General features: G+C 49.0%; 2 protein-coding genes across 9 annotated transcripts in view; both read left to right on the top strand.

The window, feature by feature from the left end:
• Nucleotides 1–273: 273 nt before the first annotated feature.
• Nucleotides 274–13,026, top strand: LOC142019346 (putative peptidyl-tRNA hydrolase 2). Its single transcript, XM_075006098.1, has 6 exons — nt 274–393; nt 470–541; nt 637–711; nt 907–1,004; nt 5,241–5,355; nt 8,499–13,026. The coding sequence occupies exons 1-6, from the start codon at nt 325–327 to the stop codon at nt 8,586–8,588; spliced, it is 519 nt and encodes a 172-aa protein (XP_074862199.1). The 5' UTR covers nt 274–324; the 3' UTR covers nt 8,589–13,026.
• Nucleotides 13,027–13,625: 599 nt separating this feature from the next.
• The window catches only part of SETD5 (SET domain containing 5), a 193,227-nt gene continuing 189,418 nt past the window's right edge, over nt 13,626–17,434 (top strand). For 3 of the 8 annotated variants that reach the window (XR_012647042.1, XR_012647041.1, XM_075006097.1), the window contains exon 1: nt 13,626–14,678. The gene's annotated coding sequence lies outside the window, so the exon portion shown is untranslated. Of the gene's footprint in view, nt 14,679–15,455; nt 17,373–17,434 lie in introns of those variants that run through there. The other 5 variants (XM_075006095.1, XM_075006092.1, XM_075006094.1 and 2 more) reach the window with 4 other exon arrangements.

Raw genomic sequence — 17,434 nt, 5'->3', positions numbered from 1 at the left:
CAGGCGCTCGCCAGCCCAGGCCCTGCTCGGCAAAAACCCGCCTGCGCCTGCGCCTGCGCCTGCGCCTGCGGGAGCGCCCGCCCAGCCCGGCTTCAGGTGCGCCTGCGCCCCTCGACGGGCCTAGCAGCGCAGCGCAGCGCAGCGACCCCCGGCTGGGCTGGGCTGGGCTGGGCCGGGCCGGGCCGGGCCGGGCTGGGGGCGGGGCTCAGCCGAGGGGCGGGGGACTCGCTGAGGGGGCGAGGCCTGTGCTCACGTGGAAGCGAGGACCAATGGGGCCACGGTGGGCACAGCCAATAGCCGAGCGGAGCGGCCGTGGGCGGCGGTATGGAGGCGGACGCGGAGCTGCTCGTGGCGCTGCGCGAGCTGGGTGTGCCCGAGTCGGCGGCGCGGCGGGTGAGCGGGGGCGGGTGAGCGGCCCCGGCCCCTCCCCCTCCCCCTCCCCCTCTCACCGCCCTCTCACCTTCTCCAGGCGCTGGCCCTGACCGGGAATGTCTCCGCGGAGGCGGCGGCGCAGCTCTACTTCGGTGGCCTGGAGGCGCAGGTAGGCCCCGGCCCCGGCCCCGCAGCTGCCGCCCGGCCCGGCCCGGCCCGGCCCGGCCCGGCGTGCAGCCACTCAGGCCCCGCTTTCCTTTGCAGGAGCAGGCGGGCGGCGGCGGCGGTTACAAGATGGTGTTCGTGGTGAACACGCAGCTCGCCATGGGCACCGGGAAGGTACGGCGGCGGCGGCGGCGGCGGCGGCGGGGCCCGCAGCGTGGCAGGAGCTGGCTGCCTGCTGGCTCGTTGCGGGGCCGGGCCGGGCCGGCTAGGCCACTTGCGGGCGTGCATCCCCGATAGGTGCCCATTTGTTGTTGTGTGGGGCAGCTGCCTTCCCTCCCTGCCTGTTGCGCTGTCCTGTTTGCCTTGCAGGTAGCAGCGCAGGTTGGACATGCAGCTCTTGGCCTGTACCAGTTAATACTGGAGAAACCCGCTGGGAGAGAGATGATCTGCCGGTGGGATGACTGTGGGTAAGAATCATAGAACGCTAGGACTGGAAGGGGCCTCGAGAGGCCATCGAGTCCAGCCCCCTGCCCCAATGGCAGGACCAAGTACTATCTAGACCATCCCTGATAGACGTCTATCTAACCTGTTCTTAATAATCTCCAGCGATGGAGATTCCACAACTTCCTTTGGCAACTTAGTCCACTGTTTGACCCCCCTGACAGGAACTTTTTCCTAATGTGCAACCTAAACCTCCCTTGACGCAGTCTAAGTCCATTACCTCTTGCTCTATTCTCAGAGGCCAAGAAGAACAAGTTTTCTCCCTCCTCCTTATGACTCCCTTTTAGATCCTTGAAAGTAGGAGAACAGTATGTATCTGACAGACAAGTATCCAGCCGTGCGACTGAATCTGTGATCTAAAATTAAGATGTGGACACTCTGGCTCCTGTTGGTCAGGGTTATCATAGAATCTTAGGGTTGGAAGGGACCTCAGGAGGACATCTAATCCAGTTCCATGCCTAAAGCAGGATCAACCCTAACTAAATCATCCCATCCATGACTATGTCAAGCCAGGACTTAAAAATCTCTAGGGATGGAGATTCCACCACCTCTCTTGGTAATGCGTGTCAGTGCTTCATTACCCTCCTGGGGAAGGAGTTTCTCCTAATATCCAACCTACACCTTCAAACCATTGCTGCTTGTTCTGCCATCTGTAACTGTTGAGAACAGCCTCTCTTGATCCTCTTTAGAGCCTCACTTCAGAAAGTTGAAGGCTTCCTTGTTGGCTGAAGGACTGAAATAACAGGAGTTCTTTGAGTGCTTATTCCTGTCCAGTCCAATCAGGTGTGAAAGCTTGCAAGGCCACTGGAAAACTTTTCCCTTAATAGCATCCATCAGGTCACCCTGAGTGCATCCTGGAGCCACGCCATTGTGTCCCTAGCTTCTGTTTTCCAGAAGCTGGGAATGGGTGATTGCCTGTTCTGCTCACTCCCTCCAGCTTTGGCCAAGCTCAGAAGACCAATTACTGGGCTAGATGGACCTTGAGTCTGACCTATTGGGGCTGTTCTTATGCTCTTGATATAGAGCCCTGTCAGCCTGCCATCCCTTCAGTTGCTCCTTACTGCCTGTGGTGGTGGTCTCAAATACTCCTAGCTGTTGCTTTGCAAGCACAAGTCCCTACCTGTTTGTTTCTGTAGTGTAAATACCAAAAGGTGAGCTGGTACCCTTTGGTTCCTCCTCCCCATTTTCTTCCCTGTACCTGAGCATGGCTTAGTCTCTGGGGATTAAGTCTTGTGGAGAGCGTGGCATGTATATGTCTGAGTATCAATACAATTTCTGTTTGCGGTGTCTGGGTGAGGGGTAGCTCAGAGTGCTGCAAGATGTGCAGGGGATTTTGCCCAAAAGCCAGGAGGAGTGTAAGTGGCATGTCAAGGAGTTCTTAAGGGATACTGCTCTGCACCCTAATTTGGGTCAGGGTTTGGCAGTGCTGACACTGCACTTTGGCACTGGTGTGCAATGCTATGGCACTGTCAGGCTATGGGGTGGTGCCAAGAAGGAATTCTATTAAGGGCTCTCAGGGCTGACAGGCTTTGCCAAGGACACCAATCAGTGAGTGGCACCTGTCTCGCTCACTGGTTCCCCTGCAAGAAAGAGCCTGGAGAGAGGGGCCACTCTCCCACCAGAGCTGCAAAGGACTCCCACTACTGTGAGGCTTGCATTAGGCCATGCCTCGGTCTCAGCCCCAAAAGCCATTGATCCCAGGATGAGGCAAGAGTCAGTGGAGTCTGAACACAACGCTTGGACTTGCCATCCACGTTGGAGGCATATAAAATGGTGTTGGGCTTGATGGCCCTTCTGGCACGGCTTTCCTCTCCCAGAGGAGACCTGCGTTGGTCCCAGTGGCACCCAAGAGATGACCAGTTTGATGCAGGGGAAAAATGACTATTAATGCTACACTGGTCTTCATCTGCCCAATACTGGTCACCAGCACCATCGATGAGTGCGCAGGCAAGGCAGTACTCTGATCCTTAGCACTAGTCACTGCTATCTGACACTGAGCTCTAATCTTCTGTGATCATCATACACAAAGTCCTTAGAGTTGGAGGCAGAGTCCTATTGTTCCTCGGTCTCCAGCTCCTCAGATCTGATCTCATCAATGTGCCTGATACGTCCACTGGCACCAGGGCCAGTTCAGTGGCAGCCTCCTACTCAGTAGTGGACCATCTCCGCAAGTCTTTCCACAGCCAGGTGTGGTCCCTACCAGTGTTTCCTGTAAGCTCTGCTTGTGTGGCCATTCAGAGATTGAAGTGCCATCCAGCTGATTAGCACAGTGCCTGTGTTTGTTTGTTTGGCATCAGCACACTCTTGCTGCTTTTTTGAATCAAAGCATGGGTAGTCTATCTCCTACACGCTTTTCCTATCTCTCTCTCTCATCCACTTGGTGCTCATCAAGGTCGATGGGAATAAACTTTAATGATATTGGTGGGGCCAGGCTGGAGCTATCGGTAGTGGTACATATCTCTCCTAGAAGTGTCCAGAGAAGCCCCAGTCACCTTGTCACTCTTTGCCTGACTTAGCTCAGGATCACGGCCATCTCCAGCACCTGAACCTTGATTTGCTGAACGTGATGGAACTTTTCTGCTTGGACCCAATCACAGAAGTCCTCGTCAGTAGAAAACCCTCAGTCAGGGAAACCTGTCTGGCTAAGTAGAAGAGATCCCTCCAGTGCTTGTGTATCTTATAGTACAAGTGGAATATCTTTAGTAGTAGGGGCTTTTCATTGTAGTCAGTAAGTGTCCACTTGACTGCCATTCTTGGCCTTTCATTCAGGCACAGAGGTCCAGTCAGCCATTTGGTGAATGAGCTTGACCGGTCTAATAGCTGGTCCTGGGATCTCGGTCAGATCCCTCTTCAAAGTGATGGGGTCATTTTTCTAGCCACTGATGACTTGTTCCACCTCTCATACATGGTGGTGTTTTGGGTAGTAGTAGCCAGGAGGATGTCTGACTTGGATTTCTTAGGCTGTTTATATAAGGACAAAGTACAACTCCAACCTCATGCAGCTTCCCTCCCAAAAGTTGAGTCCCACTTCCACATTAACCAGGACATTATCCTTCTGATGTTGCATTGTAAGCCACATGTAAGTGGCAGGGAGCAGAGGCTTCGCTCTCTGAGAATGGATGGTTGCAGAGCATTAGCCTTTTGCATTGAAAGAATGAAACTGTTTGGGAAGCCATTTGACTGTTTGTTGGTGGCAGATTTGGATGAAAGGCCTTTGTCTCTCTTTCGACGAATTTTGTTGTGGATCACTACCTACATCTGTGAGAGCCACAGCTTGGTATAGGGATAGCTGCCCCTCAGCTCACAGCACATGCCATCAGGACACAGGTTGCTTCAGCAAAGTTCCTTCACACCCTGGAAATATGTAGTGCCGTAGCACAGTGCTTGATATATTACATTACGTATCGCTTATCAAGGATGTCATCTCCAGCCTGCTAAAGGGATTCTCCAGTTGGTAGACATGTAAACTCTGCATCTGCCTCTGGAACCTGGGCCTGGAATAAACATGGGAAAAGACTTGGATTAAAAATCAGTTAGAATGCAAGTAACCATTCTTCTCAGATTATTCGTGTCCATTCTGATATTCACCCTCCTACCCCTTGATGGACTAGCTGGCAAGAAGGAACCAAGGAGGTCGTGGGTTGACCTGGCTCTGATGCATGCCACCCAGGTGTGAGTCCAGGGGATACCAGGTTGACCTGTCAGATTTTTGTGAGGAGAAAAGATTGCCAGCTGCCATGCATGTGTGTACATTTCTGACTAGAATGGACACATTCACTTTTAGTAATTCTTCAATTTTTATATTGAAAATTAAGCTTTCAGAGCAGCAGTGGAGTTTTTTCATTTTTACTAAATTGGTATTAACACTAAATGGTTCTTCAAAAAGTTGTCTGAAGTGGTTAAATGAAGTAGACATCATTGAAATGTTCTTGCTCTATTTGTTAGCTGAAAGTGCCAAAGGGAGGAGCTTTTCTGATCTGAGTTCTTTTGTCCCCCTTAGAGATAATTTAACTTAAATGAATCTAAATAGTTGCAAACCCACTTGCTTCACATAGACTTCAAATTCATTTGCTAGCTAGATGACTTCCTTAGCTTGTACGCTACTACCCTAGCCAAGGGCTTGCTGTAAGTGGTCATGAGATAGCTAAGTGATCAAAAAGTGCTCATGTGTTTGTGGGTGTTTTTTTTTTTTTTCTTGTTAGTGCAAAGAAGGTTGTAGTTCAAGGATCAAACACTGCCCACCTGATGGATCTGCAAGCATTGGCTTTGAGCCTAGAACTGCCAACATACCTGGTGCAGGATGCAGGGAGAACACAGGTAACAAAGTTAGGAGTTTCAAGCATATGTATAACTAATACAAAACATTTGTCACTTTTTAAAAAGGCCAGTGTCACAAAGCTTGAAAACAATTGTGTGCAAAACAGGGAGGAAGGATTTTTAAAAAATGAATAACGATTGGGAGTCAAACAAAACAAAGCAATTGAGTCTGTTCAAGACGACTGCCAAATTATGGGTTTTAAGATATCTAGTAATTTTATTAAAGAATGATTCTTCATTTAACTGGAATAGTTTCAAGGATTTGAAAGTGGGGATAAAATTAAAAGCTGGAATGGGAAAGTAGACACTATTAGCAATGACAGTAAATTAGCAGTTACAAAATCAAGATATTTGAAAGGAAAGCCAAAGACATTAATAAAAAGCCTAAAGCCTATAAGGCCATGGACAAATAAAACTTTTTTTTTTTTTTTTTTTTCAAATATCCAAAACAAAAGAAATCCTAGTCATGACGTAGGCCTATTGAATAGGAGAAGTAAAATCATAGGACTGGAAGGGAATATGAGAGGTCGTCGAGTCTTCTACATTCATGACAGGACTAAGGATTATCTAAACCAGTGTTTCTTTAACTTTTTGAAGCCATGGAACGCCAATTTTTTTTATGCAAAAAGCCTATGAAAATTTTTCTTCAAACAAAAAAAAAAAAAAAAAAAACCCTCCCAAACAGCAACATATACAGCAAAACCAAAATGAAGTAATGTGGTCAGGTATCTTAGCAATGAAGGAGTGACATTGTATCTGGCTTTAATAACAAAATGTATACCATCAGTGTATATTCAAACTTTGAATTTTCAAAATGCTTGTGGTGCACACATGAATTGTCCACGTGACACCAATGTTCCATGGAAGATAGTTTAAGAAGCACTGATCTAAACTATCCCTGACAGGTGTTTTGTCTAACCTGCTCTTTTTTTTTTTTTCCCCCCCCACCCCCAAAAAGATGATCCTCTTCCTCCTTCCCCCCACCACCCTCAGATAATTTATTCCAATAGTTAATCACCTTAACAGGAAGCTTTTCCTAATGTCCTAAACCTTCATTGGAGGAATTAAGCCCATTGCTTCTTGTTTTCCTTAATCTCTGAGAATAGGACCCCAACTTGTAGTAACTTTTTTTTGTATGTGAAAATTAATTGTGGCCCTCTTGGTTGTCCTCGCGCCCCCCGCACCGACTGAATTAAACTGGGGTTCGCCGCCCTTCTCAACCCTGGCATCTTTGGAATGTGTGCATGGAAGGGTGGTGGGGGGGTTGGGTGGGCAGCAGGCCAGCTTTTGCAGCTACAGGCTTAGCTTCTGGGCGTGAGGGGGAGAGAGAGTGCACCTTTTCACTACCCTGAACTCCAGGGGAGGTTGGGACCAGGCTACTTCTCCTGGCTGTGGGGGGCTGGGCTGGGCTGTGTTCTGTAGCCCCAGGCTTAGTTCTGGCAGTGCCTTTCCCCAGCCCAGCCTGAGCTCCCAGGGGGAAGGGAGGGCAGGCTGGGCTGCTTACTGTAGCCTTGAGGGTTAGATCCTTGAAGGACAGGTGCCTTCTCCCCCATTCTAGTTTGAACTGAGCTGTGGTGGGAAGGCTGGGTTGGTTTTCCTGGCCACCAATACTTTGCCCTGACCTGATCTTTATGGGATGAGAGATTAGGGTTCCTTGCCCCAGTGTCTCAAGGATGTGTGTGGCAGGGCTCCCCCTGTCCAATGCTGTGGCCAAGCGCTGTGGGAAGGAAGTTGGGATAGGGAGACACTTGCCTGTTGGGTGGGGAGCAGGATGGAGAGCCCCATCTGCAGGTGGACACTGCTTTTGTACTGTGGCTGCACACAGTGGTCACTCAGCAGTTTTGCTGCCCCTGTACTCGCTTTCCCTCTTGTTTGTGCTCCTCCCTTTCCAAGTTCTGGGAAACAATGAGATTCTAGACACTTTCTGTTTTCCTGCCATTACCAAACCCTGACCTTGGCTTAAGTTAGCATAGGGGGAAGCTGCAAATGAATTCTGATGGTCTGAGGTCTTATGCTTGAATAGATGAACTTGCAGAATTCAGCCATGTTTTAGAGTTCATCTGTCTATATATAGACTTATGTAAGTCAAATCCCTTAGAATCCATGACAATCTGATTTTTTTTTAATGCAAAAAATCATGATGTGCTTACTAAATAGATTAAAAACTGGTTCATTGAAAACTCAAATTTATATTAAGGAATTATTATTCAGTAGAGATGCTTCTGAATGTGCTTGTGAGTGGGCATGCCAAATACTCATTCATCTAGGATCCAGCAATGTAGGCTGGGGGACTGCATCCTGGAAAGCACGATCACTAAGTGGTTAGGTAGAAATCAACTGAATGTGAGGTCCAGTGCAATGTTGTGGTTCAGAGCTCAGGTGATTCTTGAATGATATAGAAATAGGTAAGTGGTATAAACTATCTTCCACTAGTTTCATCATTGTGGCAGATACGTCCATATCTGGTGCCAACATTCTAAAAAAGGAAAGGTTCCAAGAAGACCACCAAGAACAATATTGAGTTCTTAATGCATATATTTTCCCTAGTAAAGACGCTTAAATCTTTTTAGTTGATCCAGGAAGTTAAGGCGAGTCGATCTATCTATAAGTACATATATAGGGAGATGATTTCTAAGGGTATGTCTTACTTGATGCAGGTTTGACGTGCTGCCGTCAATCTGCTGGAGTTCAATTTGCCTCATAAGTGAAGATGTGGCATAATTGGTGTCGTCTTCCGCCCCCCCCCCCCCCCCCCGCCCCCCGCAAGGCTCAGCTGTCAACCGTGGTACTCGACACTGATGCGTGGAGTAAGGGACGTTGGCAAGCGCTGTGATCTACGCCAGAGAACTAAATCAATCCTGATATGTTGATTCTAGTTCAGCTAATGGTGTGGCTAGAATTGCGTATCTGGGATTGACTTTAATCCCTAGTGTAGACCAGGCCTGATAGACAAAGGCATGACAAAATTCTAGGACTGAAAGATGAAGCTAGACAATTCTTAACAGTGAGGATGATTGATTATTGGAACAACTTACCAGGGGTTATAGAGAACTCTCACCTTGAAGTCCTTAAATCCAAAATGGAACATTTGCCATTACTTAAATTGCTGTTGACACAATTGCCTGCTTATCTCTTCACTGTAGGTTCCAGATGGATCATACACTGTCCTTGCCATTATTGGAGAAGAAGAAATAGTGAATCAGGTGACTGGGAAATTGAGGCTGTTGAACTGAGAGCAGCACCAATGCCTATTTTATGCTGTGCCTGATTACATGCTATGGAATTTGCCTATAGACTGCTTGCAATGTGGAGAAAGAATCGCCTATTAAGAGCATCCTAGGCCCTTCAGAGATTCGTGGGAAACACCAGGCAGCTGGTCTCCTCTCTGCCTTCTGGAGCTGCTGGGAAGGCATGGTACTGGGATGAGGAGACAAGCACCCTTCCTACCACTAGCAGTCTGTCTTGCTAGACCAGGAGTGAGAGAGGTAGTGTTGCTGCTCTACAACAGGTGGATTAGAGGTAGAACTGTGTTGCAGTCTCTAGCTTCCCTAGAAATTGTTTAGAAAAACAAGACTTGTATTTTCTGAAACGTACTCATGAGCAAGATAACATTCTAAGAAGTACCTTGCCTTTTCTTGATCTCCATGTGGTAAGTTTATGGCTCTGTTCATTCCCACTGTTAACAAATCTTGAAATTGTAGAAACTTATTGAAATCCAGGGAATGTGCACTGCCATGCTGAGGATGGGAGAGTTTAATTTTTGTGGAGGGAAGTGTGTGTCTTTTAGTGTCATGCATTGAAAATGGTGTTTAAAACAGGAAGATTAAAGCGGTAAGAACATACAGTTATTAGACTTACAGGTTTCAGCTAGATCTGAAGGGAGGAAAAAACCCTCTTGTTCTAAGAGATGGGAAGACACTTTCCTCAGTGGGTAGGTTATTCAATAATGGCCTGCTACAGGAATTTCTTGCACTTATGTATCTGGGATTGGCTATTGTCTGAGACAAGATAAACCATTGGCTTGGCTTGGCAGTTCCTATCCTCCTAATGCCTGTTCTGTTACTACAAAAGTGAGTAGTGGCAGTGGTTCAGGCTTGATCTTATGACAAAATACTTTATGGAAATAGTCAATTCGGATGTATATTTCGCATTTTGAGAGGGGAGGGAGGTAACTTCCTCTCCACCCCAAACACCTGGTTAGATGGAATTTCTAGTGAATTTCATTTCTTCCAGTTTGAAGAGCATGTTTGGGGTGACCATATTGGCATTCATTCATGTAGGCTTGGCTGAGATGTGGGGTGGTAGATTCTGGCCCATAGCAGTGGCTTCCAGGTTTGTATGTTTCTGTAATGTTTTGCCTAGCACAGCTCCATGCCATATGTACCTTTCTTGAAGCAAACTTGTGTGTGCTGATTTCCAGCACACACAGCTCTGGAACTGAAAGAGGTGAAACTGACCGTCACATGAACAGGATCTTATTACTTGTGATCTGACTATAAAGGCAAACATTTCTTGAAATGTTGTGTATATTGCGAGGGGAGAAGCAGAAGGCATGGCTTTGTCCTTGGGCTTGTGACCAAAGCTTGCTGAGACCTCCTGTATTGCCTATGGAGAGGCTTAGCTAAAAGTGGAGCTGGGGAGCTCCCAGCTGATGGTCCAGATCAGGCCTGCAGCTTGCCTGGATCTGGCTTCTGAGGCTCAGGGCTCTCTTCCTCAGCATCTGGTCTGTGGTGGGTTGAGTGGGTATGGAGTCCCTAGCCACATGGACCAGAGTCAGGCAAGCTGGGGCTGGATCCAGTTCATGGGGCCTGCCTCATGAGAGGAGGCAGCTCCTGGCTGGGAGAAGGACAGCACAGCTCTGTCTGTCTGTTGTGAGGCTTTCCCCTGCTCCTTTTGCCGAAGTGTGGCCAGTCAGAACAGTTTGGGGGCAGTGTCTGGGAGCAATGTGAGAAGCCTCTAGGGAGTGTTTCTACATGCTACCATTTCCCTAGCTGGGGGTGGGTTTGGCAATGTGTAAGCATCTTTTTTTTTTTTTTTTTCCCCCCTGCACCTCCCCCCACCCCCCCAACCCAGACTACCCATTTCCAGCCTGATCCCTCTCTGACCCCACTCCCTGGCAGCCCCCTTCCATGCACTGAAACCCACCCCCATTTTTGGTCCAACCCCAGAAGAGTTAATCTGGCCTGTGGGAAACCCTGAACCTCCATGCCCCTCCCACAATCTCTTCCCCCCCCTGCCCCCAGTGGAGCTGGAGTGTGAGGAGAGCGAGGTAGCCCATCACTGAGACACATAAGTGAGGGTTGGTTGTGAGGTTTCTTGCTTCTCACCCATGTATGTGGCCCCCTGACCCTAAAATGATTTCCCCACCCTTGGCTTATAGGGTATGATCTCCCCATTGCACTTGCTTGTTAATTTTTTTTGGGGTGTGGGGGTGGGAGGTACCCTCTTTCTTGTCTGTAGTGTCTTTCTGCTTTGCAGGTGCTTAAAATTCACTAATGATACCTGAGACCTATAATAAGCAGTTCTGTAGCACCTTAGACTAACAAATTTATGAGGTCATAGCTTTTGTGGGTAAGACCCACTTCTTCAGATGATGCTCTGATTATATTTTGGAGTACTTATTACTCATTTGTACTTTCATCTGCCTAGCACATTTGAGTTTTTTCATCAAATGGGCAAATTACAGGTCTCTGTCCATGTTCTAGACTACAGTAGAAAAAACAAACTGGTAAGGAGTTAAACACCTTTCCTGGTATAGAGGGGATGCACAAACTCTCAGAAATAAGGGGTGACTTAATGGAAACACTGGTGTTAAGCACACAGTTAACAAGTAGTAATGTTAAGTAAATACAATGCACTGTAAATACCCAACATCTAGTTGCTTCATTGTATGTTAATTTGAGGGGAAATGGGAAGGCTTGTGAACGAGAGAACCAATGGTTGCATCGGAATAAGATGGAGGTACCCTACAGAGCAGCAGAATAGCATTATGCTACTCGTCTAGTTCTTCCAGTTTGTGTGCTATCTATAGAGACCATATCCACATAGAGGTTTACTAAGCAATGCTGCAGAATAACAATGCAACTAGTAGTCAGAGGTTCTCAGTAGGACTGGAGCTCATTATGCTACCTGCAGAGCAAACCTGACATGGTCCCTGTCTAAAAGAGGTATTTCTGATTGTTGTGCTGTTTGGATTTAACTCTTAGACTGATGTCAAGAAAAGAGTAGATATATACCACTGCTACTTTCTTCCACTCCTCTTTTTGGGGTCTGGTTCTGATAGTTGGCTGGGTTATTCAACATTCCTTTTTGTGTCTGACTCAGACAATCCAGGAAGTGCTCTTGTGGTAAGTTCTTCATTTGATGTGATTGAGACTCTGGGAAAAGGAGAAAACCCACTAGGTCAGCATGGTTCTGAGTACTTGCATGTCATATTGAGTGCCTGTTTTGAACATATCTGAAAAAGAGGTGCTATTGAATGCACTTGAATTCTTGCCCATTGATAGCAGCAGATTTACTTGGGCTTTTCCTAAAATTGTAAGCACAGCCATCAGGTGTCTGATACAGTTACATCATCTGCTTTGGAAGAATCTCCAGCTGAGATGCTGGAAGCTCCCCATAGTCTCCCCCACCCTTGTGCTCTTACAGACCAAGAGATAAGTAAAACCAGGAGGATGTGATCCATGGCTCTTCAGATAGTCAGTGACAAACTGTTTCTGGTGACATCACATGATGCAGCTGGAGAACTTAATGTGTAGGAAACTTTCCAACTTCCAGTACTTCCCTAGATGTTGAGATGTTAGTACTGGAGAGACGATGGGGAAGATAGTCTCATGTGCCCTTTATGTTTTAGCTGGTGCTTCTGTTGTTGTGTTCTGACATTACTGCTGCACTGAAACTGCTAACCTCCTGTGACAAAACAGCAATGGTGATAAAGTGGGGACCCCTTTTGCCATACTAGCTTTTGAAAAAGAGGAGCAGATTGAAGATACTGAAAAGATCAGCGTGAGAGCAGATCAGAATCATGGGGGCTAGAATAGGTAAATGGGGTAGAGCATTGGCTGGAACTATAAACAAGGACTGTACAGGAGGAGACTCCCTGGGCATCCGGAGGGTCAAGGAAAAGCTGACTTTTGAATTAAAGAACATAATAAACCTGTTGTAATACAAGAGAGGAGTAAGATGCCACTTCCTGCTTTTCAGTCGCATTCTGTAAGTGCTCAGAAGTGAGTCTGTGCTCACAAAAGCTCATGCTCAAAACTTTTGTTAGTCTATAAGGTGCTACAGGCCCCTTCATTGCTCTTCTTCCTAGCTGTAGCACAACACACACATGAAAGCAGATACTGCATTTCATCCACAAGATGGCCCTTGATTGTTACAGATCCAGACTCTAGAATGCTGCATCAATTGTGTTCTCTCCATGTCCTGCAAGAGGGTAGGAGGAGTTAAGCTGTTTTATTACCTGTCTGATTCTCACTGACTTCCAAGATTGACAAATTTTTGGTGTTTTGTTTTTAAAGTGGGGGGAGGGGTGAGCACATCTAAGCTTAGTGTGTGATGAAAGTGACAGGAACTATGCTTGCTGCCTTAATGCTAAATGTTCTCCAGCTGCCACACCAAGGTATGGTGGGGAGTGATTTACCACTAATAAAAGTAATGTGAAAAAGCTTATCCTCTCTAGACTTCCTGTAGCAGTTTCCTCCCCTCTGCACAGGTGAAAATATTACAGAAACCTTCAAGAAGATGAGGCCATTGTACTATCCTTCCCTCTTGTAAAGTCAGTCAGGAATATGCTTCTGCTGGACTCATCCTTCAGCGAGGATGCTTGTAGGGCCACTAATGAGATGCAAAGTGAGTGTTGTGGTCCACTTTACCTAATTAGGCCCCTTCAGCATATCCAGCAGTCAGTGATTATTTTCCAACAGATAGGTTGGAGCATAAGCTTCCATGGGCAAAACCTGCTTAGTGAGATGTACTGTAAGGGTGTGGGTCTTTGCCCACTGAAGCTTATGCTCCAAAACATGTTAGCCTAGGAGGTGTTACAGGCCTTCTTGTTGTTTTTGGAGAGAGAGAGACTAACTCAGCTACTTTCAAACAAACGTTTGGAGGGTAGGGCTGGGTCAACAAGGGCTTGTCCCACTGAGCTGACTTCCTCTGTGGCAGGCTTGTGAACAAAACACCCTAGGGTTGGTCTCGGAAAATCCCATGTGCCTGGGACAGGTGCAAACAAATGTGTTGCTCCTTACCCTAGTCAGGGTGGTTGTGCTTGACAGAGCGGGTCTGTGCACGCTCTTGGCTGACCAAGGACTGGCGCCCGGGCCCGGCAGCGAACTAGGCTGCTGGGTACCAGCGGGAGCCCTGGAGTTCAAGGGTGGGAGAAGAATCTCTCAAGGCGGCTCAAGCGAGTCTGGCCCAGCTCGGCCGCTGCAGCCGGCTGCCCCGACTGTGTCCTGCAGGGGCGCTGAGTGGGGCTGGCCGGGCGAGGCGCTCGGCTGGCACCAGCGGCTGTGGCGGGGCCGGGGCCAGGCGGCCGCCTAGCGCAGCAGCCGCGGGTGCCTGCGGGGAAGGGGAGGGGGCGCGCGCGTGCGCGTGCGCATTGTGAGCACTAAGCCGGGTTCGCGCGCGGCGCCGCCCATTCTGTCTGCCACGTGTCCCAGGCGGGAGTCATGCCCTGGGACAGAGGCGCCCCCACGTGGGGCAAGCGGCATCAAGCCAATCATGGGTCACCTCCGCTCCCTCACGTAGGCGAGTTCATGCGTAGCGCAGGAAGTGATCCTTAAGTGACGGGAGACCCGACCAACCAGGAAAGGCATTTCCAAGCTGTCTTTAACACCCCCAACCAGTAAGCTGTCCTCGAAGCCGCCGTGGGCCTCATTTACTAAGTCTCGTCACTGTGGCATGTTGCATTGCCAATAGGAAGCCGCTTCTGAGGCTAAAGCGACTGGATGGGTCAGTTGTAGCCAATGAGATGTGGGAATGGGAGAGGCCTGCTCAAAAAGGGGCCAATCGACATTGGGAGTAGGTAAAGCTCAAAGGAGTGGTGCTGCCGGTTATGGATGAAATGGGCGGAACTATTGGACGATGCAGCCAATTGGGTGCGGCAGTAGGTGTGTCCGGATGGCCCCTGGCGCCAGCGCTGGGGAGCCCCGTGTGCTCAGTGTCGTTTCCGCCAGGCCCGTGGTAGAGCTGCAGCCAGTGGTGGTGAGGGGGAGGGGCCGAGGCCGCCGCCGCAGAGGGTCTCGGTCCCGTCTGCTGCCCAGGAAACGCCGTGGCGCCGAGCCGGGCCTAGTAGTGTGCGGGGGCCCGGGCGCCGGGCCAGCCAGGTAGGGGCAGACACGGGGGAGGGGAGCCCAGCCCAGCCCCGCGGCCTGCGTCCTCGGCTGTGCTCACAGCCGGCCGCCTGTAGCTGCTTCCCGCTCGAGGGTCGTGGCTGCCGCCCTCATTCCCTTGTTGCCGATCTTAGGAGGCCGCGCGGGAAACTCTTCGGGGCGGAGCGGGGACGGGCCTTGTAGGTGGGCCCGGGATGGGAATGGAGGGCGACGAGAGAGGAGGGCCGGGGACACCCGCAGCCTGGCGGGGGGAGGGGGACGCTGAGACGTACGACCGGGTGCGGGGCGGGGGGAGCATTGGCTGAGGCACAATGCGCGGGAGAGCCCTGGCCGAGCCTTGAGGGATGAGCCCTGAGGTCCGAGCCGGGGCTGGAGCGTAGGGAGGGGGCGGTCCTGGTCGAGCCCTTGGGCGCGGGGGAGAGTAGAAACCCTGCCCGAGACCGGGCCGGGGGGAATGGAGCCCGTGAGAAGAGAAGTCCTGGCCGAGGTCCGGCGGCGTGAGGTGGGGGCGGGCACTGGAGCCCTGGCAAGGGCAAGTTCTGGGCAGGGGGAGAAGCCCTGTCTGGGTGGAGCGGGTGGAATTCCATGCTGAGCCCTTAAGGGGAGGGGGCTGGGGTGCAGGGGGAACCCGGCCCATCCCTCAGGTGGAAACAGGTGTGTGTGGGAATGTGGGAGGGGGAAGGAGTGTGGGATAAGGGTTTCTGCCCCAGCCCTGAGGGAGGGTGGGGAAGACAAGTTGGAGGGTTGTTTCATGTGAATATGAAGAAAAGTTTGTACAGATGGAAATCCAGCCAGGGTATGCCGGTCTGTTCCCAAGCTCTGGGGTTCGTGAGGATGAGGAGTCCTCTCTAACTGCCAAAGGGAGTTGTGGCTTTGCTCTTCAGTGTGTATTGTTGCCTGTATTGGGAAGATAAAGTTGTTTCTTTTGTGGTAGAGGGTGATAAAGTCTGATAAATTCATTTTGTTTTGGTTGCCAGCAAGTCTGTGTGGGTGGTGGTCCATACAGTGGAGGGCTTTGTAGTTGCTTTTGAGGTACTAATAGAGGGAAGGCAAGAGGGAAGTCACTGGTGTGGGAAAGCCCGTTTCTGTGCTAATCACTTCCACTCCAAGATTATTGCTTCCCAGGAATGAGAGGATCACTGTTTTGAAGCAGCCTGCTCTGGACTGCTGTTTCCGTTCCTGTTCCTGCTGTAAGCTCTTAGCTGCTTGTCCCTCCAGGGTATGGGGGAGGAGGTGTTTGACCTGCATTTTCTGCTTTCTCATGGTGCCTGTACAGTGTGCTCACTAGCATCCTCTCTTTTCTTGCCTTGTGCTGGAGGCTGCAGCACAGATTTTCCTGCATTAGGTTGTCTGTCCTGTGTTTCCTGCTGGGTGGATTCCCAGCCTCCTAACCTGGCTCTCTAGACTCAGGACATAACTAAAATACAGGTCATGTTTTTAACAGCATACAGTTGTGGCAAGGTCATCTGTTTCTCCATCAGATTGTCCTTGGATGCCAGTGATCTACTGTTCACACACAGCTCCTTTGTTGTATGTTGTCTGTCTTGTAAAATGTTGGGCTTGATTGTCTAAGCTGGAAAGTGGCTCTGGGAAGAACTACACATTCCCATTTCCTGTCAGCAGGAAGGAACTTAGTTGTGGTTCCTTGTTTATTAAGCTGGTTTTCTCAACTGGCAATAGTCTGTTTTTCAGAGAGGTGCTGGAATTTTATTGTACAGTGATTCATAGAATACTAGGCCTGGAAGGGACCTCAATCAAAATATACTAGTGGAATTCTTTCATTTCTCTGCAGAAACCAGTGCTGCTTTAAGGAGATAATAGCTCTTTGCAGGCCATTCAGTGACCTGCAGTCTGTCTCTGGCCCATTATGTAATTGGAGTGTTTAAGGTTCACTCAGGCAGAGGTTATGGGCAGGAGAGTAAATTAATATCTTGTGGGGGATGGGATTATGGCTGCAAAACCATGATTTTGGTAGCATTTTTTTTAAATCCAAATTAACACTCTGCAGTGCTGCTGTTAAAAGCAAAAATCGAAGGCTAGATAATGAGTTCAGTATTTCCCTGACGGAGTAGGAATTTCCTTTTTTCATTTATGAAGGAGACACTGGGAATTTTTCTGTAACTGGCCCAGGAAGTCATTTTGTATCCAGTCTTGAAGCACAAAGGTGAAGGAAGGAAGGAAGGAGGGTGTTGCTTTGCTTTGGATCCTTGAGTAAGTGTTTAAGGCAGTGACAGCAGCTGCAGTTGGCTCTGGAGCTCTGGTTGCTACGTGAGAAGCTTCAGTAGCGTTGGCTGCTGTCTCCAGGGAAGGACAGTAGAACAGCCTCCATTAGTACTGTGCTTAGGAGATGGCTGGTTCCTGCTCAGAGAGAGGTTTTTGCTTTTGCATTCCACACTCTGAGGCAGAAGTATGTAAATCTTGCTCCAGTTGGATAAAACTGCAGGCTGGATTTAATTGCATTAGGATGCAGGATGAAAACCCTAAGCTGGCTTTTTTAGTTGTTTCCCTTTTGTCCAAAACTACTTGACACTGTTGGTGTAGCTTTGTTTGGTACCAGGATATGAGACACGCTAGGTGGATTAAATAATGTCTTTTATTTTACCAACAGAAGTTGGTCCAACAAGAGACAAGCTTTGTGTTCCACCGAACTGAAGAATTCAGTGCAGCTTGAAAGTTGCCTAGTAAAAGGTATTACCTCACCACTATGCAGAATCAGAATAGTGAGAATTGGTATGATTTTCTTAGAGCAA

This window comes from Carettochelys insculpta, chromosome 11 (genome assembly GCF_033958435.1).
Source record: "Carettochelys insculpta isolate YL-2023 chromosome 11, ASM3395843v1, whole genome shotgun sequence".
Classification (NCBI taxonomy): Eukaryota; Metazoa; Chordata; order Testudines; family Carettochelyidae; genus Carettochelys; species Carettochelys insculpta.
The sequence above is the reverse complement of the archived record's forward strand: the minus strand, read 5'-3'. Positions and strand labels throughout refer to the sequence as shown.